This window comes from Solanum lycopersicum, chromosome 3 (assembly GCF_036512215.1).
Source record: "Solanum lycopersicum chromosome 3, SLM_r2.1".
NCBI classification, from domain to species: Eukaryota; Viridiplantae; Streptophyta; class Magnoliopsida; order Solanales; family Solanaceae; genus Solanum; species Solanum lycopersicum.
The window spans coordinates 58,756,216-58,780,426 of NC_090802.1; the positions used below are offsets into that span (position 1 = coordinate 58,756,216).

The 24,211-nt window shown below is 31.1% G+C and overlaps 2 protein-coding genes across 2 annotated transcripts; both read left to right on the top strand.

The window, feature by feature from the left end:
* The first annotated feature begins 2,072 nt into the window (after window positions 1–2,072).
* On the top strand, window positions 2,073–12,197 carry LOC101260419 (uncharacterized). The gene is made up of 20 exons (XM_010320752.4): window positions 2,073–2,306; window positions 2,456–2,542; window positions 2,638–2,706; window positions 3,392–3,524; window positions 3,671–3,717; window positions 3,813–3,899; window positions 4,673–4,734; window positions 4,937–4,979; window positions 5,079–5,159; window positions 6,663–6,779; window positions 7,383–7,488; window positions 7,617–7,680; window positions 7,850–7,892; window positions 9,307–9,552; window positions 9,634–9,795; window positions 10,233–10,367; window positions 10,480–10,632; window positions 10,788–10,874; window positions 11,585–11,653; window positions 11,748–12,197. The coding sequence occupies exons 1-20, from the start codon at window positions 2,175–2,177 to the stop codon at window positions 11,853–11,855; spliced, it is 2,031 nt and encodes a 676-aa protein (XP_010319054.2). The 5' UTR covers window positions 2,073–2,174; the 3' UTR covers window positions 11,856–12,197.
* A 10,074-nt stretch (window positions 12,198–22,271) lies between these two features.
* Window positions 22,272–24,188, top strand: LOC101260123 (adenine/guanine permease AZG2). The gene has a single exon (XM_004236273.4). It carries the CDS (start codon window positions 22,405–22,407, stop codon window positions 24,001–24,003), a length of 1,599 nt encoding a protein of 532 aa, XP_004236321.2. The 5' UTR covers window positions 22,272–22,404; the 3' UTR covers window positions 24,004–24,188.
* Window positions 24,189–24,211: the final 23 nt, after the last annotated feature.

The window sequence follows — 24,211 nt, forward strand, 5'->3', positions numbered from 1 at the left end:
CCCTTTTATAATTTATATTTGATATGTATTGTATTTTAAAATTTTAATCGTGACTTATATTAGGAAACATATTTAAAATATCCAACATTAGTATTTTTTATTGGTTATAACTTTTACTTTATTATGTTTGTGCTAATATAATTATTCAATTGTATTAATTATCTTATTGGACATAACTTAATAGCCACGTCTAAAATAAAAAATTGAATAAAATCAAAGTATTATAGTTTTAATTGAGTTAAGACTTTTTTAAAAAGGCAGAACACATAAACGGTCTCTTAACTTGTCAAAATTTTCCGTATAGATACATTAACAAGAGTTTCTTCCTATTGAACACTTAACCATTCAAAAAGTGTATCTACCAAACACACTTGACTGACTTGTCACCTGTCGTTTGAGGCACACCTTTTGAGTGCGTGAAGTGAGGAAAAAAAAGTTGATGTGTCTGATTGACACACTTAACGGTCCAAATCTTTCTCTTTTATTTATCCAGCCCTAGATTTTTTCCATTTTTTTATTTCTCATTTGTTTATTCTTCACATCTCACCATTGTTGCTGAAATTAAAAAAAAAAGATCTTCATTCATCTTTGTGATTAAACAAAACTCATAAACAAAGTTGCTAAAAATAACTAAATACAAAGTTGTACCTTTTTTAGTTCTTGATAATTTCAAGTTTTAATCATATTTGTTAATGATAAAAAAGAAAGGAAGACGAACAATTGAGCTATGCAAATTAGAGAATATTGTTTGGAAGGAAAGGGAAGAAAATTTATGAAATAATTTAATGTCTGGGAGGAAAGGGGAGATGAATTGTTTTTATGATAAAAATAAAAAGAACAAATAGAGAGTTCATAAAATTGTTAATGGTGGAATTTAAGTTGACAGTGAGGAGGGGCTTCAAAGAAGAAGATACAGAGGAGGCTGTTGGATATATTTCTTTTCTAAAAGATACTTTTTTAAAAAATTAGTCGCATGTCACGGTATGATTGACTCTTTTTTCATATTATAGTGTTTGAAAGTCACGCACTCTATATATTTTTGGGTAATGTCATTGAAGTGTCTAATAGACACACTTTGTGTATACATAAGGTGTTCAATAGGAATATGACCTCATTAAGGTGTCTAAACGGAAAAATTGTGCAAGTTCAAAGGATCGCTTATGTGTTCAGCCTTTTAAAAAATAGAGAAAAAACAAATGAAACACTTTTGAGACAATAATTATGTAAATCATTGTTTTTATGATATTCATCACCAACATTTCATTTGTTATTTGTGTCTTCGAGATTTTAGGTCATTTTAATTCATTACAAAATTGATACCCGACAAACAAATAGATATACGAGGGTGCTTTAGAGAATCGCGTCGAGGGAACTCGGAAAATGATTAATCTTCTCTGAAATTGAATTTAATGATCACACATCTTACATTTACTCTCACTCTTTTTATCTGTGAAATTACTCATCCTACCACGATATTTCATGTATTTTAGCAAAAGATCTATGATTATCATCAAACGATGGTCATTAATATCATATTTTTTATATTTATCCCTTCATTGGATAACTATAAAATGTCTTTCATAAACTCAATAAGCACCATCAAATAAATTGCAAAGAGATATGCTACGCTCCTGGAGAAAATATGGGGAAAAAAAATCACAAAATCACTTATTTATATTTATTTTATAATTACAATTACTTTTTCATACGTCAAAAAGATGATGCAAAAACTACCATCACAAGTTTTTACCATTTGCGCGGTTCATCTTACTATTTTCTTATTTTTTCTCCCAATCATTTCATTTGTCACGTAAAAAAGTATCATTACATAACTAGCGCCATATTTAATCAATACTATTAAATATAATCATATCAAGTTATGAAATATATATGCATTATTTTGTTTTAAAAGATAAAAATAATGACTATCTCATACTAACAAAGCAACAACTTAACTATTAAAAGGATGAAATTAAGTAATCTATTTTTAACCATTTTATCACAAATAAATAAACCATTTATTATTAATTTCATAAATAACCCATACAGTATTTTTCTTCTTATAAAGGCCCGGCCGGGCAGGCAATATATAAACAAAACGCTCAATAATTTCGACAAAGGTTGCGAAGAGCTAGCCGCCGGAGCAGAGAGCAGCAGCCGGAGATAGTGAAAAAATGGGAAAGAAAACAAAGAAACCAGGCAAAGGTAAAGAGAAAACAGAGAAGAAAACAGCCAAAGCAGAAGAGAAAAGAGCCCGTAGAGAATCAAAGAAACTCTCCCCTGAAGACGACATCGATGCTATACTGGTATTGTATTCAACTGTGTTGAGCATAGGCAGAGTCATAATTTTTCAGTTTATGAGTTTCGAATCGCAATTTATTCGTACATATTAAATGAATTATATATATAAAGTTTAACTTGCACTTTGTATTTGAAAATTGTATTGCATTGACAGCTGAACATACAAAAAGAGGAAGCTAAGAAGAAGGAAATTCATGTTGAAGAGAATGTCCCTGCACCTTCTCCTCGATCCAATTGTTCGGTAAAAGAAAAGAGTGGAACTTCGATTTTATTTATGCTGAACTTAGTGTACTAGTGATATTTTTATGTAACAATACGTCCTAATGATGTTTGCAGTTGAGCATTAACCCGTTGAAGGAGACTGAATTAGTTCTCTATGGTGGTGAATTTTACAATGGCAGCAAGGTAAGGTGTTGGCAATTTGGTGTCTAGTTCTTCTATATATTTTTTATAAAACAAAACAAGAGAATATAAATGTGGAAATTATTAAAGTGAGAGTTATTCATATGTAGTTGTATTATTTGATACGTTTTCCTCTGGGGTTTCCTTTGGAATACATATTCCAGTTTTTCTCTTCATTGGTTTTTGTCTACTTCATGCCGCAAGCTCAAGGAACTTTTTACTCTCCGTCTAGCTTTGAAGTGATCAATAATCGTGATTATGAACCACTTATTCATAAAAAATGTGGTGATCTAGAAGTCCAAATAATACTCTGTATGTGTCCTTTTTTACCCATTTGCATCTCAAGTGGCGGTTTAACTGATTTTTGCAGCTGTAATGAAATATAATTCCTTAAGGAAAAAAAAAGTTAAAGTCCTTTACAAAATTGAATGAGAAGTGCTGTATACTGCAGGTTATTCATATTAAAGTGATAAAAGAAACAGTATTTTCCGAATATTATTTTGTTTGACTCTCATGAGGCCAAAAGGGACAACTAGTTTAGGGAGAAGGAAGTAGTTTATTAATGGTTAGCTTTAAATTCCTTTTAAAAAAAAAAACAAAAAGTTCCTTTTTTTCCATGATTGTTTTGATTGACTAGTGTTGTGTTATACTTTTGAACTGATGAGTTTATGGAATTGGCTAAATGCAGACATTTGTATATGGCGATCTCTACCGGTATGACGTGGAAAAGCAAGAGTGGAAGTTGATTTCAAGCCCCAACAGTCCGCCTCCTCGCAGTGCACACCAAGCAGTTGCTTGGAAAAATTATCTTTATATTTTTGGTAAAAATCTAAAGTCTGTAGTATTTGGACTTATGAGTATGCTTTTTAGCATGCACAACTTTGTTCATCTTAATATATGCATTTGAGTTCATATCATATTCCTCTTCCACGGTGGTTATTGTGATAAATTGTTGTTATGTAATCAGGTGGTGAATTTACATCTCCTAATCAGGAGCGATTCCACCATTACAAGGTAAAATCCATTATTTATTCGTGTAATGTCACACTTCTGTCTTTGATCCCAATATTTATAATGTATTGTATATCCTTTTGTAATTTGTATTGCAGGATTTTTGGGCATTGGACTTGAAAACAAACCAATGGGAGCAGCTAAATTATAAAGGGTGTCCTAGTCCACGTTCAGGTCATCGCATGGTATGTTCATCTTAGTTGAAGTAACTGAATTCTTGATAAACAGTTGATTTTGGTTCCATTCGGTGTTCCCCATCCGCTTTGGGGCCCGGTTAATCCAGATTTTTTCCGGGAAGTCCCACTCTGGGGTTATAACTCTCCCAATGAAAGGGACTCCATTTCCAATTCTCAAACCTGAGACCTTTAGTTTAGGATAAGGAGTACTAACATTGGACCACAACCTTCGGCTGTGATAAACATCTCTTTCTTGCTTACAATGTCATATTTTTCATATAATGTGAAAAGAAAGTACGAGGATGTGTTTTATCTCAACGAGAGGATGTCACAGTTTGTTTATTCTGTTTGAACTTATGAAATATTCTGCTCAAGGGAGTTGATGCACAAACTAACAGTTTATCCGATTTACTTCGTGCACTTCAACCTGTCATGATGAAGGTGTTACACAAGCAAACAGCATAAAACAATTGTAAAACGGGGGGGGGGGGGGCACAACATCAGAAACAATGAATTGGGATGGACCTGACTTTGATACCATGATAAAAATGGACCTCGGCCCTAACTCAACCCCAAAAGCTATCTCATGAGGAGAGGATTGCCCAATATTATATAAAGAGACTAAATATCTCTTGTCCCACCGATATGGGACTCCAACAGATGTATTAGTGACTCATGATATTGTTCGAAGATCAATTCGATGCAATACTTGATTGTGGTTTCTTTTGGAACTTTGTTTGGCCTTGCAAAGGTGCTGATGATTCATTCTTGGCTTATTGCAGATTTTGTACAAGCACAAGATCATAGTTTTTGGAGGCTTCTATGACACTCTTCGGGAAGTCAGGTGGTTAATTTTTGCCTTTGTTAAAGAGTTGCAAGTTACTGAAATTAATATGAGAAACTTTCAATGATCGATAAACAAATATTCTCTTTGTTTATAATAGATATTCTAATAAATATATCTCAATGAGGCTCTAACCTAGTTGTTACATAAAATGATCTTTTGGTCTGATCTCTAAAATTTGCAAAACCTCAACTTATTTCAGGTATTACAATGACCTGCATGTATTTGATCTTGATCAGTATAAGGTGAGTACATGATATAATGGACCTGACATTTCTGCATTTTTTCTAGTTTATTTTTTTAACAAGTTCTAATTGCTATTCACTTTGATATCCCCGCTGCAGTGGCAAGAAATAAAACCTACACCTGGATGTATGTGGCCAAGTGCTCGAAGTGGCTTCCAGTTTTTTGTCTATCAAGATGAGGTAAATGATCAGCTGGAGTAATTCTTGCTCCACTACAAATTGCCCTACCTATCATCTTTGTTTGACTAATTGAGGTGTCTGGGATGAATGTACAATATGCTGCCACTATGATTACTATCTAGTGGGGTTTAATACTGTTCAAATTCTGCTGCAACCTGTTGAGCTCCTTTTCCTTTCCAGGCTTCCACCTCTCCCCCATCCCCTACTATAAGACTTAGATATTGGCTCTGAACAAGTACTGCTTACTTCTTCTTTTTCAGTAAAGGTAACGTTTTGTGTATCAATCATCAGCTCAGAGCTGGCAACTAAAGATTTATAGCATATCGTATATCCACAGAAGTGTACCTATCAAACAAAAACACAAAGAAAAAGCAAAACTATCACTAGATCCTCCTCCATCTTATAAGGATCCTAGGATGTCTACAATTGCCACAGGATCATCTATATACTCTGAACTACACCAATAGCAAAAAGTGATAATGCAGTTCATTATAATCTTGTGCAATGAGCTGCTCTTGTTTTCAAAACTTCATAAATTCCTCTCTTTCCATATGGTCCACAAAATAATTGCTGGGACAACTCTCCATCTGCTCTTAGTACTGCTTACTGATATTCAAGGTTGTAGGTACTATGGAACATACCATTAGGTTCGTTGGATATCTGTCAACTCAAATTACATGTTGTTTGTACTATTTTCTTTTGTGTTAGTGGTTAACCTGTACTTCCATACAGCACAAACTGTAGAAAATAAAAAAAAAGGAAGCCTAAGGATATTTTTTGTCTACTTGCCATAACTCATCGGGATTGAATCAGATAAGATCCTCTAGAGTGAGTCATTAGTACGTTTAAGTATTATTCTTTGACCTTCCTTTATGTTATTTGAAGAAGAAGTAAGGAAAAAGGAAGGTTGGCAGACTTGTTTTTACATATTTCACAAAAGCTACAAAATAAAGAAAAAGAAGGTGCTCTATTATTGCCAACATTTGGTTTATTTGATCAATATATCTGTACACATCTCGAGTCTGTAAAGAGATTTTTTATCTCTTCTACTCCTTTTTGGTTCCTTCTATTAGACAAGAAGAGCTTCAGGTGGGAAATGAAATCGCAATTTCCATTCTATAAGTTTGCCATCCTCCCTGTTCAGCAGACTAGTTCCTTTGTTTCTTTCTTTCTATCCCTATATCACTTAGGTGGAGCTGTTTACACCCCTGCCCCAGAATAGGTAATTAAAGAAACATGGTAAATCTCATGTATCTTCGAACTTCTTCTTAGGAATAACCATTGACTTCTCTATTTTTCTTTAATTCATTAATTGGTTACATGTTCATTGAGTTTTGAGATTATATTCTTTTAGTTGCAGGACTTATCTTTTGCATTACATGATCTGTTTTCCTTAGCTTTGTATAGAAAGCTTTTCAGTACTAAAGTTAGTCTCTCATATTATATACTTCTTTGGTGGTTTTCACATAAATGGTTCCTAAGTCCATCTATTTTAAATTTCAGATATATCTGTATGGTGGTTATTCCAAAGAAGTATCATCTGATAAAAGTGGCTCAGAGAAGGGAAATGTTCACTCAGACATGTGGTCTCTTGATCCTAAGACATGGGAATGGAACAAGGTTTATATCTTAATGTTTTCTCCTCCTCTCCCTTGTGTGCACCATCTCTGATGATGGAATGAAAGAAGTCATGTACTTTCACCTCTCTCCCCCTTTATCTTCCCCTTCAAATTTGTTACAATAGCTCTCTATGTAGCAGATGGGATTGAACCATTTGACTGCATAATTATATTTGACAAGAATAAACGTAAGTATGCTAAAGATGCCCTCACCTCTCTGGACTAGTATGTGCAAAACTAAACACTAAGAATACACTTCAAAGTTTACTTCCCCTAGCCAAATGACAGCAATGTTTGCAGCTGCACACGAGGAACACTATGGAAAGGCTGTTGCATTCATGTCTCCATCAAAGTATTGATGGGAGTGGGACAATCCCTTGTTTTTTTTTGTTTTTTTTTTGAGAATTGGTAAACAACAATGCTTTAATTATTTTACTAACTAGAGCATCATATGATAGATTCTCTGAAAATCTGAGTTTAGTTTATGTTTGTTACTGCTGTTTTATTTATTTTTACTGATGAGTTGAAAGAGTAATATAATTGTAAGTAATTTTTCCATCTTCAGAACTTGGCTTTTTATTAAAATTCTCTTGCTTCATGTAAGGTTAAAAAAAGTGGCATGCCTCCCGGTGCTCGTGCTGGCTTCTCTATGTGCATTCATAAAAAGCGGGCTATACTATTTGGAGGTGTCGTGGATATGGAAATGGAAGGTTGATTATCTTTGTATAAGCACATCTTGCAGCCTTGACTGCTTCATTTTTACATTCTGCTCTTCTAAAATAATGCAATACAGATGTCAAAGAAATGCTAACAAACTTCTGACTTATGTTCCATTCAGGTGATGTTATGATGAGCTTGTTTCTGAATGAACTTTATGGCTTCCAATTAGACACTCATCGCTGGTAAATGCCTATTCCACTACTTCGTATTTTTTTTGAGAAATGCTTTACTTTATATAGATTGCACATGTGACATGCCTATATTTCACATTCTTTCTGCATCATCTTTCCACCTTGGACAGTAAAGCGCAATGCTATTTTCTTCTGGAGGTTAATATTTATCTGCAAACAGGTATCCATTGGAGCTGCGGAAGGAGAAATCTATAAAACCTAAGGTACTAGCATTATTAGCTTTTAACATTGTCTGCTGCCTGCTTAATCTACTGTTCAGGCCTCAGGGTCACCACACTCCTCATGCGCAGCATTGTTATACATGTCTGAGCAACCTTTTCGTCCAAAACAATATAAAATTAATGTTCAACTCCCAAAAATTTTATTTCCTTTTGTTTTTTGGATCCAATGGTTTCGTGATCATCAAAGAAATTAGGGAGGATAGTCGGAAGTGCTTATAGAAATTGCAATTCAAACAACTTTTAGACAGAGCCTAGATTAGAAACTTCCGCATTCTTAAATGAAGAATACTGAGCCAAAAAGAAACCCAAAGTCCAAAGGTATATGCATGGCAGATGATGCATAATTAACCTGTTCTTGTATGGGACATAAGTTTGCCTTGGCCTGTTGTATGTGAACAATTTTTTAGTAACCAGATAATCACAATTTTATTGATGGATAACTGAGGGGCATGCCTTGGCATCTTAGTGCTTGCACTGAAGTCATGAGAGTGTCTGGCAGTGCTGCACCTAGCTTTAGGGTTTAAGTGAAGTCGGAATGAGTCTTTAAAAAGCTCTAGATCATATCATATTGCAGGAGTAATTTTTGAAAGATCATATTGCATAATTCCTCATCTTATTTTGTGTCCAACCTAGATTTGGACCTAGTAATGAAAGCAGGCCATATGATACTCAAGTAAGTTGGACTTTGGGACAGGCCGACTTACTCTAGTTATACGAGGTCCATCTTTGCTGCTGTTGCTCAACCTGCAAATCTCGAGTAATATCTTCCCATGTCAAATGTTCTCTGCCTGCTCAGAGCCGGCCTTTATGAGAACTGGGGTGTAGCTGATCTGGGCTAGCTTGCAAGCCGCTCGTGCCTGATTCGTCACTTTCAAGTTTGACTGAGCTAACTAGCAATTGGATCGAGCCTGAACTTTTAGATGCCTGACTTGTTAGGCTTGCTAGCTAAACCAAACCTGCAAAAGTTTCCCTAATTCAAACTTGAAGTACAACTTAATCCTTAAGCACATAGCCACCTTTCTACTTTCACCCTTTTATTCTCTTTCATTAGCTAAAGTTGTAAACTCATGCCCTTTTCCTTGAGGTGCGACTCTGGCTGCCGCTGCCATTAAAGCGTTCATCCTTTTTCTTCTGTCACTGTTGTTGAAATCTCTTCCTTTTACAATATGCAGCAGCTAAACTTGAGCTGAGGTTCAGTTGAGCAAGAAGGCCTCGAGCTGCCATCTAAAATTTCAAATATGAAAATTCTCACCTTTAGAGGCATTCTCATCTTTTGCCTTTCTGAACAAACTGTGTTTCTCCTTTCTCTTTGTGTATTTTTAAGCTATATGTTATTGTATCTATAGAAATGGAATTTGATTGATAGAAAGAGTGTTTTTTTTTTATCTGCTCGCAGCAAAAACAAGTTTTAGATGAGCAAGTTGACAGCATGGATCTTGATAGTAAGATAAGTCCAATGGAAGTTGATGCAGACGATGAAGATGAGGACCTCGATTACGAAGAAGATACCAGCACAAAAAGCAATATCAAAAAAATGTCTTTGAACATGAAAAGGAATGTGACTATTGATGATGGCAATGAAGCTTCTAGATCTGAGGCTAGCTCTAAATCTTCAGCCGTGCAACATTCAGCTTCAGCGGATGTGAGTTGTACTGAATAACATAATATCTCAATCGTGTATTTTCATTTGTTTGTCTCCCTATGATGCTTATTCATCTTTCAGGTAGTGAAGCCCTGTGGACGTATAAATTCATGCATGGCTGTGGCTAAAGATACCTTATATATCTATGGTGGGATGATGGAAATTAGAGACCAAGAACTTACTCTTGATGACTTATATGTTCTTAATCTCAGTAAACTGGATGAATGGAAATGCATTATCCCGGTTAGTTAGTTTTTTTCTGTTGTTGTTTACTGTCTTTCTGTTTGGCTTATCTTCATGAGTCTATCTTACCTCCCATCTCCCTGCTCCTAGTTTTCACTGCCAGAACCAGCAAACTATTTGGTTGATGCCAAAAGCCCTTGTGCAGTTAATTCTATTGCTGACAATTTGATGTGATATCTTTCAAGTTGTTTTAATTGAAAGCTATGTTGGTCAAACTCTACAAAAAATGTTGCTGCACCCGTGTCGGATTCTCCGAAATTACACTGCTTTTAGAGACCAAATACGCACCCGTCGACATTTTTGAAGAGTCCGAGCAACATAGATTGGAAGTAAAATCATCACTTGAAATTATAAATAATAGTGAAAATGCTATCATATTGCACACTTGTGTTTGCCTTTTCCATGTACCATGGACTTATCTTTAGATTTTCCACCAGGTATCTGAGTCTGAGTGGGTTGAAGCATCAGATAATGAAGATGATGAGGATGAAGATGAAGATGACAGTGATAATGAAGAATGTGAGAGTGGTGATGATAGTGACGAGGAGACTGATGAGGAAGATGATGCTGAGGTATCTTTCTTAACTGAATGCCTTAAGCAGGCTAGATTTTCATCAAATATCCAATGTCATTTTCCAAATAATTAGTTGGAAACATAATGTGTGTAATATCATCTATTTAAAGGCTAATAATGGTGCATCAACATCACTTGAAACTGGAGATGCTGTTGCCATAATCAGAGGTGAAGGGAAAACACTGAGAAGGAAGGAGAAACGAGCCAGAATTGAGCAAATCAGAGCCAGTCTTGGTCTCTCTGATGCTCAAAGAACACCAGTGGTACTCTATTCATCTAAATCTGATTCTGATTGAGCAACAAATTTGGTTATTTTTAGATGAGCTTAACTTGAATGGCTAGTTATTGATTTGTATACAACATTAAGCTTGGATATTTTTCTCCACTCCTAATTTATTGCCCCTTGTTGTTTGTGAAGCCGGGGGAGTCTCTGAAGGATTTCTACAAAAGAACAAATATGTACTGGCAAATGGCAGCATATGAACACACACAGCATACGGGAAAGGTCAGTTTTACTTATCTTAATTATTTGGGGAAAATGCTGAACACATTTGATCCTTTTTCCTCGTAATAGAACTACTCTCGAAAGTGTTCGAATAGACAAGGAGTAGTTGTCCAATTTAATTTACCGGAAAAAGGTGTTCGAAAGGACAAGGAGTAGTTGTCCAGATTAATTTACAGGAAAAAATACTTTATATGAGATGGCTATTCATTTTAAATTGCATAGAGCTTCATTCAAAATATATTAAAGCGAGAGCAAATTCAACATAGTCAAGTTACTTATATATCATCTCTGAAATGGAGAAGGAAGAATCAGATAGGTGTCATTGCTTTACTTCTATAATCATCGAGTGGAATGACACAGATAGATAACCCTTATATGAGTTGGGTTGCTGGAGATCGCGGTAGTGAATTAGTGATAACGTGGAAAGAGATAGACAGATGTTGATAACTGAATAACAATTTAGAGAGCCTAGGAGATCAACTGGACGATATTATACATGAAAGGGACCAAATATGCTGACAAGAATGAAAAGGCCATATGGTGGCTCACCTTGAGAATATGTTTAATTGACAGGCTTTACAGATTACTTATGTTCTCTTCATGTTTATGTTCATATCCGTATAATTTTTTATGCAATAAATATTTTCACCTTTGTGTAAAGTGATTTATATTTCAATGTGAGCCCTAGTGTTGTTGTATTGTCACTGTAGGAGCTGCGTAAGGATGGTTTTGATCTTGCTGAATGTCGATACAAAGAGCTCAAACCTATCCTTGATGAGGTACGTTTGAAAATTAAACATATGTTCTGCTATATGCTGATATATACCATAATGATCAATGTTTGACATGACCTACTATGGGGACAAACTGCAGTTGGCCATTCTAGAGGCAGAGCAGAAGGCGGAAGAGGCAGAGGGACCTGAAAAGAGTAGTGCAAAGAAGAGAGGGAACAAGAAAACCAAAAATGTAGCATTCAAGTAATCAGGACCTTAATTATGCCTCATCTCCTAATCCAGGTAAACGCATTGAAATGGCGATGTCCAAAACAGGGTTGTAGGAAATGTTTTCTTCTTCTGTTTGCCAAAAAGATGTGAGAGCGGATTTTCCAGCGAGAATTTAACTATAGACCAACTTCGGCTTGTCTTGTGATTGTTATATATATTTTCGCCTCTGGCAGTTTTGATATGGCTAGCAAGTTGCTTGCATACGAATGTGATAAAATGTTTTGTAGTCTCAGCATGGATAAATATTCAACAAAGCTTTTTGGAGTGCCCTGTTTCACAAAAACATGAATACAATGTAAGAGTTCGTTTGTTGCATGAATTGACGAAGAAGTATATGTTCTTCTGAAATATGGAGAATATCGAGTATATAAGTAGTGGTTTTAAATCTAGAGGTTAATCGTCGATTTTTGGTCCTATTATACGTAGACCTCTCTATGCACCTGTCTTTGTTGTTTTAATTTTGATGAAAAGATAGTGATAGATCAAAGATATAGCCCATAGAAAATTTCATAAAATATTATCTATTGAAATCAATACGGACTTGGCTAAAAACAACACAAAACAAAATTAGAATATGTTTGTAGACTAGTAGTATCCATATAGATGAAACCAATTAATTATAATTAAAACTTTGTTGTAACTTTTTGCAATAAATTTGGTGTTTGTTAAGAGCTTTTTAAGTTTGTCTAGAGATTTGTGGATATGAACTTTAAAATCTTGAATTAACTTTTAATAATACCTTTCAATAATTTGTTTAGTGATGGAATGAGAGTTATTGGCCAAAAACATTCTTTAGTTATACCCTAAATTTAAATTACATCCTTAAAGTATCATTTTTAGCAAAAAACATCATTTAATTATTATATCCCAAACTTAAACTACGTCCTTTAAGTATCATTTTTAGCAGAAAATATCCTTCAAGTATTTGTAAGTGAACAACTTTCATTCTTTTGTTAGATTGTCAAAAAATTAAGTAATCTTACGAAAAAATGAGTAGTTAACGTGATCATCAACAAAAGTTATTCTGGAAAATTTCATTACTTTCTAAAAGAAATTCTTTAAAAAAAATTTTAGACACTGTTGCTCATGGAAAATAAAAATGATTGGAAGATGTGAGTGCACGTGATTTGCCTATTTTCGTAAAAAAAAAAGAACTTGGAGATTAATTATTTTTACTTTTTTCTTAACCAATTAAATGAATATATTTTTGGGTCCATCTAATATCAAAGTGACCAAAATATTGATTATGTCTCGTATTTGAGTTTCATTCTACATTATTAGAAGCGGAAGTCTCCAACAAATGTCGCTTCTAGCATATTCAATTGAGAAGAAATATATTTGAACTAATAATATTTTTGATTAAAATTACATAAAAAATGAATGAAAAAAATGATCAAATTAAAAGATTTTGCATACTTCCTAACTCAATTACGAAAAAGTTCATGATAATATTCTTGGCATATTTAAAAATAATAATTAGGAAGGGATGACTTAATTTTTGTGGAATATATCGATTAGTTTTCTGATAAATTCAAGTAAAAGGATAAAAATTGTTTACTTTAAAATACTTGAAGGATGTTTTCTGCTAAAAATGATACTTTAGGGATGTAATTTAAGTTTGAGGTATAATTAAAAAATATTTTCTGCTAAAAATAATACTTTAAGAATATAATTTAAGTTTAAGATATAATTAAAGAATGTTTTTTTATCAAAAACTCGATGGAATGACATGGAACTGAATCTAGTGGAATTGCTATAAATTCATATATAACTTTAACTAATTTTAGATTGAAAAATAGGTTAGTTGATTGAGTGAATCGTAAAAGTAATTATCCTTTGACTTTTTGACATTAGTGGATAATACTCTTTTGTACCGTCAATTTTTTTTGAAGATAAATGAGGGAGTGAATTTGGATACATTATTAAAATGATTAGCTAGCTCCCCCTAATCCCTATATTCTTGTTTGAATTTTGAGTACATTTTCCACATTAACATTATCTAAAATTTATTCGTGTATAGTCAATAAATTTATGCTATATATATTTGAAAATCATTTTCAACACTTAATTGTGGTGGTTAGTTAATTGTTTTCAATTATTTTTATATTTTCACTTCCTTAAACTATTTAATCACAGTAACTTGAATTGACTCTATGTAAACATTATAAATATTTACCCGCATAGACTCACAAGTTGAATTTTTTCCATAGAGTGTTCATCATTTATATCAAAATTTAATTAAATTTAAATTTATATTCAAGATATCATCTCTAGAAGTGGCGTTCCTATATAGTTTCTCTTTTTTTTCAAAAACTCAAACTCAAATTATTTAAAGGGAAAAGGGTCTGATATACTCCTCAACTTTGTTATTTGAAGCTGATATATCACTCGTTATAAAAGTGGCTCATATATGTCCTTACCGTTATACAAACGGCTCACATATACCCCTGTCATTACAAAATGGCTCACATATACCCTTCATTTAATAGAAGTTAAAAAATTAGTTTTAAATTTATATTTATAACTTCTAATTTTTAAAAAAATTATTTTGGGATATATATGTTCTATCAAAATTCAAGATATATTTTAACTTTTTTTTTTTTTAAAATTGAAAAATAGAAAAATTTTAACCGATGTATATTTACCTAATAACCACTCTGCAAATCCCAGAAGTTTCTCAAAAGATCGGACCCACCTTCACCTTTATATTTATTTATTATTCATTTACTGAATTATTTTCATTGTTTAATTAAATTAATTAAGAATCCCGCATGCCATAATCACATATTTGTATTTTACTAAATCTCCCCACTTTAGTCAAGAAATTATTTATGTTTGTCTCACATATATGCAAATTAACCAACAATTTTGGACCCACTCAAGCGTATATTAATCTATTGTTTTATTGTATTCTATTATATTAAATATAATTTTTTGTATTCTATTATATAAAATATTATTGATAATAATTTTAAACTTAATATTCCTGTCCTAGAAGTAATGTGTCTACTAATAATAATGTCCAAACTTTAGCAAACTAAGCTTTATATGTTAATTAATTAAACTGCATATGTCCCCATAAAGATTTATAATCCAGGAATAAGCACGCCTTGCCAATATTTTATACTTTTAATTTTATGCTATTTATCAATTAATTAGTTTATTTTTTGCCTAAAAAGTGGAAAAAGGCTCCTCATAATTACTACTGAATTAGAATCTCCCAAATTACGAGAGAATATAGAAAAAAAGATTTGGACATTGTGAGGACTGAGTAATGACAGAAAACTTCAATTATTATGAACCGTGGGGTTTGTACAATATATATAAATTTTATATTTATATTGAGAGTTTTATTTAAGGCGTAAAATAATTCGTTTAAAATTAGAGTAAATAAAACATATTATAACTCAAAATTTATAAACTAAAAGTTTTAACTCCGATCGACGTAATTATACACACTCCTTTTGTTCTATTTTAAAAGGTCATTTGGCATTTTAACACGTTAATAAAAAAAAATGAAGTACAAGATTAATTTACTGAGTTTTTCTATTGAAAAAAAAAAAAGTACTATAATCAATTTTTACTCCTTTAATATCAATGGTAAAATTTAAAAAAAAAATCATTTTATCTTGTTTTATTAAAGCAATTAATTATTGTAAAAATCAATTAAATGTGTTTCGAAATAAAGAACAAGAAACCTTAGTTTTGCAAAAAAAATAAAAATTATGTAAATGTTTCCAAAAACATTTTCTCGAAAGATCATTACCACTTTTTTTTATTCTTTGAAATAGTTTTCTAAAAACTATAACCGGAAGTAATTAAATCCGACCACTTTAATGAACATCATCATAATTAGTTTGATTTGATATTAACATAATAATTCATCTTTGACCTTAAATAAGATAATTAAAAATTACATGATATGATGGCATAAAACTTGATTACCATTAATTCAATCTTAATCATAATAGCATTGGTTTTGTTTTTTGCCCGGAGTATCATAAATAGTAAACTAGCTTTCTCTTCAATCCAATATTCATTAACTACCATCATGGATGTGCCTAGTATACTAATTTTTTCATGTTCGATCGATCAAAATTTAATGTTTTAAAAAATATTTTCATAGAAAAATTAGCTTAATATCTCAAAATTAGAAAAATGATTTTTGTAACAGAAGTAGGGAAACGTTTTAAGTTTATTATCTCTTTATCATTAGCCACCGTCAACATCTCAAAAATCCTACTCCTCACCTCATAATGTTTTGCTATATTAAATATATTGAATTAATTTTGTCTGAGGAGATCTAGAATTTTGAAACATAGACGCACTACTAGAAAAAGGAGGAAAAAAAATACATTTAATGAGAATAAATTCTTATTCTTCTATATAAATAACTCAATATTCAGTCAAATACATTATTCAGCGCTTTGTTAGCATTAGTGCCAACAAACAATGTGATATCAATATTAGATACGTACATAAAATACCTATTTTAATTGAAAGATAAAAAAATTCGTCGTACACCATTATTTTTAAAAATAGATTCACCACATGCTTGAAAAACAATATTTATTTATTTACTCACTAAATACTTTAATTTGTAAATAAATAAAACATCTATTTAATTTTTACAAAAAACATTTTAAGCATTTTCCTTGATTCCAAACACACTACAAGTCTTTTTAGCCTTAATTAGTGGATAGGGAGGACTTCGAACGTGGACTTGTACCTAATAATCTTGAGAATCAAAGGTGTAACTATACATTAATTTTTCTCATAAAATCAAAATCCAAAAGCAAAAAAAGATTGTTAAAGTCTAAACCTATTTAGCTTTAGGGATCAAATAGGCACTTTTGAGCTTGTATTAGGTTTAAAACGTCAAACAAGTCCAAATTAATCTCTTAACATGTCTGCCACTGTCTAAATTGCCTTTTAACAAGTTATTAGTGGGATTTAAAGTTATTAAGTGCCCAATAGTCAATCGTTGTTCCATAAGCTTCTTACGCAGTTAGAAGCTCATCGACTTAATATATAACGAGTTCGATAAAATACAGTAACTTTGATTCAAATTAAAAAATACATTTAATTGGTACAAATTATCTGTTTTGATAAATTATATTACATTTATTCAGAACGTATAGAATGTGCCTCTCCTACACATTGTCTATGGGAGAATAACAAACATTGTGTCATGTGAAAAAAATATGTGAAATATAATTTAGTTGGAGAGCCATTACGCATACTGTCATCCGAATGATAGAAAATTTGAATTTCACTGTATCCCCTCTTCAAATCCCTTGTACATTAAATTATTCTATCCGTTCATAATTGTTTGTCAGGGTAAGATCATGTACTCCCCTTAAGGAAAATTTAATATAAGGTGTAATTGAACTAATATTATTCTACTATAGCAAAAATATCAAAAGTTTATATAACTTTTCAATTGAATAAAATTGAATAATTATTAAAGACATAATTAGATAAAAATTAACTAACTATTTCTTAATTATTTAAATTGACAATTAATCTTAAACATTTATTTTTAGTATATTTGCCAAACATTTATGGACAATTTGTTCATGTCTTTTAATTGCCAATCTTTTAGATGTCAAGACAAATTTGGAAGAATGCAAGTAGTTTAAAGCTTTTAGATGTCATTCCACACCTTTATTTCTTTTACCTTTATCATTAACAATTGAAATGCCCTTACAAATTAATTAATGGAGTTAAATTTATTTTTTTCAATAATAAAAAATAATTTTGTTTTAGGAGTTTACTTTTCCTAGTGCTGTTTAAAGGCCACTTTTTTTTCCCTTTATATCTTTTTACTACTATTAAATGACCGTCCAATACTCCAATTTCCACTTATAAGAAAGTCCTTAATTAATAAGTATATAATAGAGACAAATTATATGAAAAGTCGTTTTCTTTTCCTTTTGAGGAAGGGTATTATTCAACCTCACATAATTTTCTGATTTTATTCCGATATTTTGTTATAATAAATAAAGTAATATATGATAAGATAAGATAAAAAAATTTATGCATAAAATTATATCTCCCAAAAAAGAAAGACATGATTTTCAAGACAATAGAATGCATATCAGATAAGAAAATCAAAAACTAGGAAGCTCCCCCTTATCTTTTTAAAAATATATTTAGGTTATATATTTCGATTTTACAAATACTATTATTTATATTACCACTGAATTAATATAATATAAACATTAACAATCTGTTTGGATCATTGTCACTTATTGTATTGTATTATATCGTTTCGTTATCATATCTATAATGCTTATTTTAATTGTTACTTAAAATGTATTGTATTGTTAAATTACGTTGTTAGGTAACAATGAAAACCCTCATTTTATGGAACAACCGATTTGGTGTATTCTCATGGTTACTTAATTTATTTTTTCATTTATATCCTAACATAATATTTCATAATAATTTTTACCCTTTACCCTATATAATTTAATTATAGTCAAACCTCCTACCCTAGAATAATTAAGGATATTTTGATAAATTTATAAATTACAATATAATCAACCAAATTATAAAAATAGTAATCCATTAAACAACAATAAACAATACAGTCTAACCAACTATTGTATCTACCATACGGTATAATACAATATTATATATTATGGAAGCAAGAAGAGTAACTGATTTAAGGACAATGCAATTAAAAATATGAAACTTTGTTCCTGAAAGAGTTAAGTCAAAAGTATATAATTAAATTATTTTTATTTTATCTATTCAACATTCTTAAGTGTACCAAAAAAGTGAACTTCTATAACAAGTCTATTAATTACCCTTATCATAAAATTTTTTATTTGTAATTACCTTATAAACAATTTGATATTCCAAATTTTTTAGTATATAAAACTATTTTTTTAAAATGTTGAAAGTATTTCATTTTTTAACCATTTTAAAGAAATTAAAAGAAGTTTATGCTTTCTACCTACTCTCATTATTGAGTATTATGATTTATGTATGGATAATATTTTAGATTGTTCAAAGATTGTAAAAAGATTTCCCATAAATATTTAGAAGAGAATGAAATCTTTGAATGAAGATTGATGTAATGTACTCATGAATTAAAAATCTTTTTGGACATAAACATATTGTGTGTTTGGCTTAGAAACAAAAGGCCATACACCATGTTTGGTGGACAAATATGAATCTCATAAAATCATAATGAGTTGGTTCATTGTATATATTTTGACATTTTTGTCTGTCCTTTTTGGCCTCGATAAAAGTCTATTAGTTCATGATGTGATACCAAACTCATCATTTGCCTAACTATGATCTCATCAATATTCTTTTCCAAAAATAAAATAAAGTATACAATATTGTTCAATCTAATTAGTGCTCAACAACAATAATAATAATAAAGGATAATGCACAATTACCTCCTCAATTTAGTCCAAAATTTCAGAGACACATTTATATTATATTAAGGTTTTATTACCCTCAAGTTTATTTTATTAATAATTTTCTAATTCTTTTCGATCTACGTGACACTATCTTATAGGCTCAACGCTGATTGATTTTTTATTCAAGATAGTGCCACGTAGATCGAAAATCGGTGGAAAATTACTTATAAAATAAGTTTAGGGAGGTAATAGGACCTTACTATAGTATAAGCGTATCTATGAGATTTTGGGCAAAGGTTGAGGGGGTACTTGCACATTTTTCTATAATAACAATAATATATTCGGTTAAGCCCCACTAGCAGAGTTTGAAAATAATGATATTTACGCAAATCTTACACCTATCTTATAAAGATAGAAATGTTATTTTCGAAAGACTTTCAATTCGAGTGTTATTATTAAAAGTATATGAAAAATCTAAATACTTCCATCCCAAATATTACAAATGATTAACCTTGCATACACGATTTTCTCAACATATATATGCATACACGATTTTCTCATCATATAATTAATTATTTTCTGTTTACACGAGACTTGTATAACACGATGAAATAAAAATTACAATTTTTTTTAGTAATAGAAGGCTTAATGTTTTTTTAAAGACATATATTATACTTTCTCATTATGTAAAATTATAATTGTGATAATTCACTAACTAGCTAGTCAAAGATCTTTCTTGGATTTGAACTCATATTGTGTCAGATTCTATAATTACTAGCAATTTCTCCATAAGAATCTTGTATAATTCATACAGTATAAACTACCAAGACAACAGTCAAGTCAACAAGATTACAATTTGATATTGTAAATTCCCTTACATTTTCATATTATTGAGACTTGGTATTTAATTTTTACGAGTTGAACATTTAAAATGCTTATTGTTGAATCCACTGTATTTTTAAAAATTACGAATACAAACCTATTATATCTCTTAAATTTTACTCCCTCCGTTTCAGAAAGAATGTCCCTATTTCCTTTTTAGTCTGTTTAAAAAAAACTGACCTCAACACTTTAAACGTGACATGTTTAAGACCACAAGATTAAAGTGCATTTTGATACATTTGACATAACTTTTATTTAGAACCACAAGATTAAATATTTTTTTTTCTTAAACTCCGTTTCAAATCAAATTAGGTTATATTTTTTAAACAAAAATAATTAAATATAATATATTAATATAAACTTCATAACTTTATCTAAAAAATAATAAATTCAGATAAATTCGATAACTCACGTCCCTAACACTACATTCACCTCTGTCGATGTATATGCGTTGAATAAAAAAATTGATGCGTGTGTCTGGTGGGGTGGGGGTTAGTACATAATAATCATACTAACCCACTAAAAACAACCCAGTTTCCTTAAAAGGAATGAGTTTTTATTACTTTTTTGTTATATAATATATAATGACCACACCAATTACTCTCTCTCAATTAAATATAATATAATTGGAATTTCAAGAATTAAAGAAAACAAAAATTCGCATTTTAAATTGTTAATTTTTAGGAAGAAAAAAAAGTTTGATATACTCTCGTTATGAAATTTGCTCATATATGTTATATCGTTATAAAATTGACTCATATATATCTCTTATTATTAAAAAAGTGTCTTATATATATTCCACCATTACAAAAGTGACAAAATTAATTGTTAAATTCATTTTTTTAAATATTTAAAATAGAATCATAGATTTGATTTTTTTCACATAAATTATTTTTAAGTTTCTTATTCTTATTCATTTTTCTATTATTCTTTAGTGTAAAATAAGAGAAATAAAAAAAGATAAGTGTGAATTAATTTTTTTTAAAACTATCCTTTTTGTGCTATTAACATCTATAATAAATTTTGTAAGAAAATAAGTGAAAATAATGAATTTGATAATTAAAATAATAAATTTAAATTAGTTGTTGAATAAAAGAAGTCGTATAGTTTATAAATTTACGGGCTGTAACTACAATTTAAGTTGTCTCGTTTGTATAATTCGAAGGTGAGTTTGCATAGTTTGTGGGTATGTTTGTATAATTAAGTTATTTTTGAGTAAATTCAAAATAACTAATTTATTATGCAAATTATATTGTAAAAAAGTTATTCAAATTTCGAATTATACAAATGTACAAATTATACAAACTTGAAATCTCAGTCTACGCAATTATAACTTGGTCGCGGAGTGATAATTAACTAAAATTATAAATATGATGACTAAGTAACTAATATATGTTTGTTTAACCGTGTAATTTTCCTTTAAAAAAATACACTCCACATGAAATATTTTTAATAAAAAATAATTTTCTATTATTTTTTTCACTTTAGTTAGAGAAAAATGGCGCGAGTTATTTATTTAATAATAAGGGTATATATCCGTAACTTTTAAAAATGGAGATATATAAATTCTAAAAGTAATAAAGTTGAAAAATATATCTAACTCTTTTTCCTTTCTATAATGACATAATATATAAATACATCATTTAAATTAATCTCATTTCATATCTATGTTCTGCAATTATAGATATAGGTAAATAATCAATTAATCTTGCATACCATCAAACAAATATACACATGCCTCCTGCTCATACTTATATTATAGTGTAATTTTATGATACTCCATCCGTTCAAAATTGTTTGTCATGGTTTCAATTTTTAGAGTCAAACTATAAAAATTTTGACTAACATTTTAAAATGTAATTTTTTATCATATTAATATGCAAAAAAATTGCAATTATAGTACTTTTCATATAGTTTTAGAATATCTAATTTTTTTTTGTCTAAAATATCGAATTAATGTGATCTAATTTAACTTTAAAAATTTAATCAAATCAACTTTCGAAAAGCGCAACACGACAAACAATCCGGACGGAGGGAGTACTATATTATTAAAATAAATTTTTTAAATAATAATAATAAGAATAATAATCATATTATTAAGTACTATAAAAGACCCACACTGGTTCATTCTTCATATTACTACAATTCCACATTGCATTAAATTTTTTTTACTCTTTTCAGTTTTCTCATCATCTTATAAATATATTCCAATCCCCTATTTACTTTCAAAGCAACAAAAACAGAGAAAAAGTGAAACTAAAAAACATGAAGAAAAAGCTCTGTGCAGCTGGTTCTTTCACTAAAATGGAGATGAAAGTAAATGAAGCAATTTCGAAGAGCAGAATCGGCAAATACTTCAAATTGGAATCTCGAAAAAGTTCATTCACTAAAGAGTTTCGTGCTGGAACTGCTACGTTTCTTACGATGGCTTATATAATAACCGTCAACGCCAGCGTTTTATCGGATTCCGGTGGAACTTGCTCCGTCTCCGACTGCACTTTTCCGGCGAACCAAACGCATGCAACTCCAGATTGCGTGCTGAATAACGAAGGTTACGAAAAGTGTGTTGCGAAAATGAAAAGTGATCTTATTGTGGCTACTGCTTTAGCTTCTATGATTGGGTCATTTGCTATGGGCTTATTGGCGAATCTTCCTTTGGGCTTAGCTCCAGGTATGGGCCCAAATGCTTATTTAGCTTATAATTTAGTGGGCTTTCACGGGTCTGGAAAAATGTCTTATCAGACTGTTATGGCAATTTTTTTAGTTGAAGGCTGTGCGTTTTTAGCAATAGCTGTATTTGGGCTTCGTGGGAGGATAGCCCGGTTTATTCCTCAGCCCGTTAGGTTAGCTTGTGCGGCTGGTATTGGGCTTTTTATTGCATTTGTGGGCTTACAAGCCCATCAAGGTGTGGGCTTAGTTGGCCCAGATCCATCTACCTTGATCACTCTTTCTGCGTGCACCAGTACAAATCCGGTGACCGGAGAATGCACCGGCGGGAAAATGCAAAGTGCAACTTTCTGGTTAGGTTCAGTTGGGTTTATAATAATGTGTTATGGATTAATGAAGGAGATTAAAGGGAGTATGATATACGGTATCCTCTTTGTGACGTTAATTTCATGGATTAGGAATACTGCTGTTACGGTTTTTCCTAATACTCCATCTGGTAATTCAAGCTATGAGTATTTCAAAAAAGTGGTGGATTTTCATAAAATTGAATCTACAGCTGGAGCTCTAGATTTTACGCATTTCAACAGTGGTGAAGTGTGGATAGCTTTAGTAACATTGTTATACATAGATGTGTTAGCTTCAACAGGTACATTGTATACCATGGCTGAAATTGGGGGATTTGTGAATGAAGACGGAGAATTTGAAGGCGAATATACCGCGTATATGGTTGATGCAGGATCAACAATAGTTGCATCAACTCTAGGAGTTTCACCTGTAGCTACATTTGTAGAATCATCAGCTGGGATCAGAGAAGGTGGAAGGACAGGAATAACCGCGATTGTCGTTGGGTTTTATTTCCTATTGTCTTTGTTCTTCACACCTTTGATTGCTAGTGTGCCACCATGGGCTATAGGTCCATCTTTGGTTATAGTTGGGGTGTTGATGATGAAAGTTGTTAAGGATATTGATTGGAATAATATTAAGCATGCAGTACCTGCATTTGTGACTATGGTGTTAATGCCTTTGACATACTCGATTGCCAATGGTATTATTGGTGGAATTGGGGTGTATATTGCTCTAAGTTTGTATGACAACATGGTGAGTTGGGTGAAGTGGTTGATGAGAATGAAAAAAATGGTGGTGAAAGAGCAAAATCAGGTGTCAGCTACTGCAGATCAGAGTATTGAAGTAGTTTGATATTTTCGTCGTTGATCGATGCTAGTTCGTTTGGGTTGTAGTAGTTTTTTTTTTTTTTTTCATGTAGTGACAGTAGATGCACAAGCCACCGTGATAGGGAAGGTGTTATAGAAGGACCTTTCAAGGGCGCTTGTGCATTTTTGAACTGTGGTATTTCAATATAAATATAATGTTGCCTTTTCTTATTGTTTATGTTATTTCACTAAAT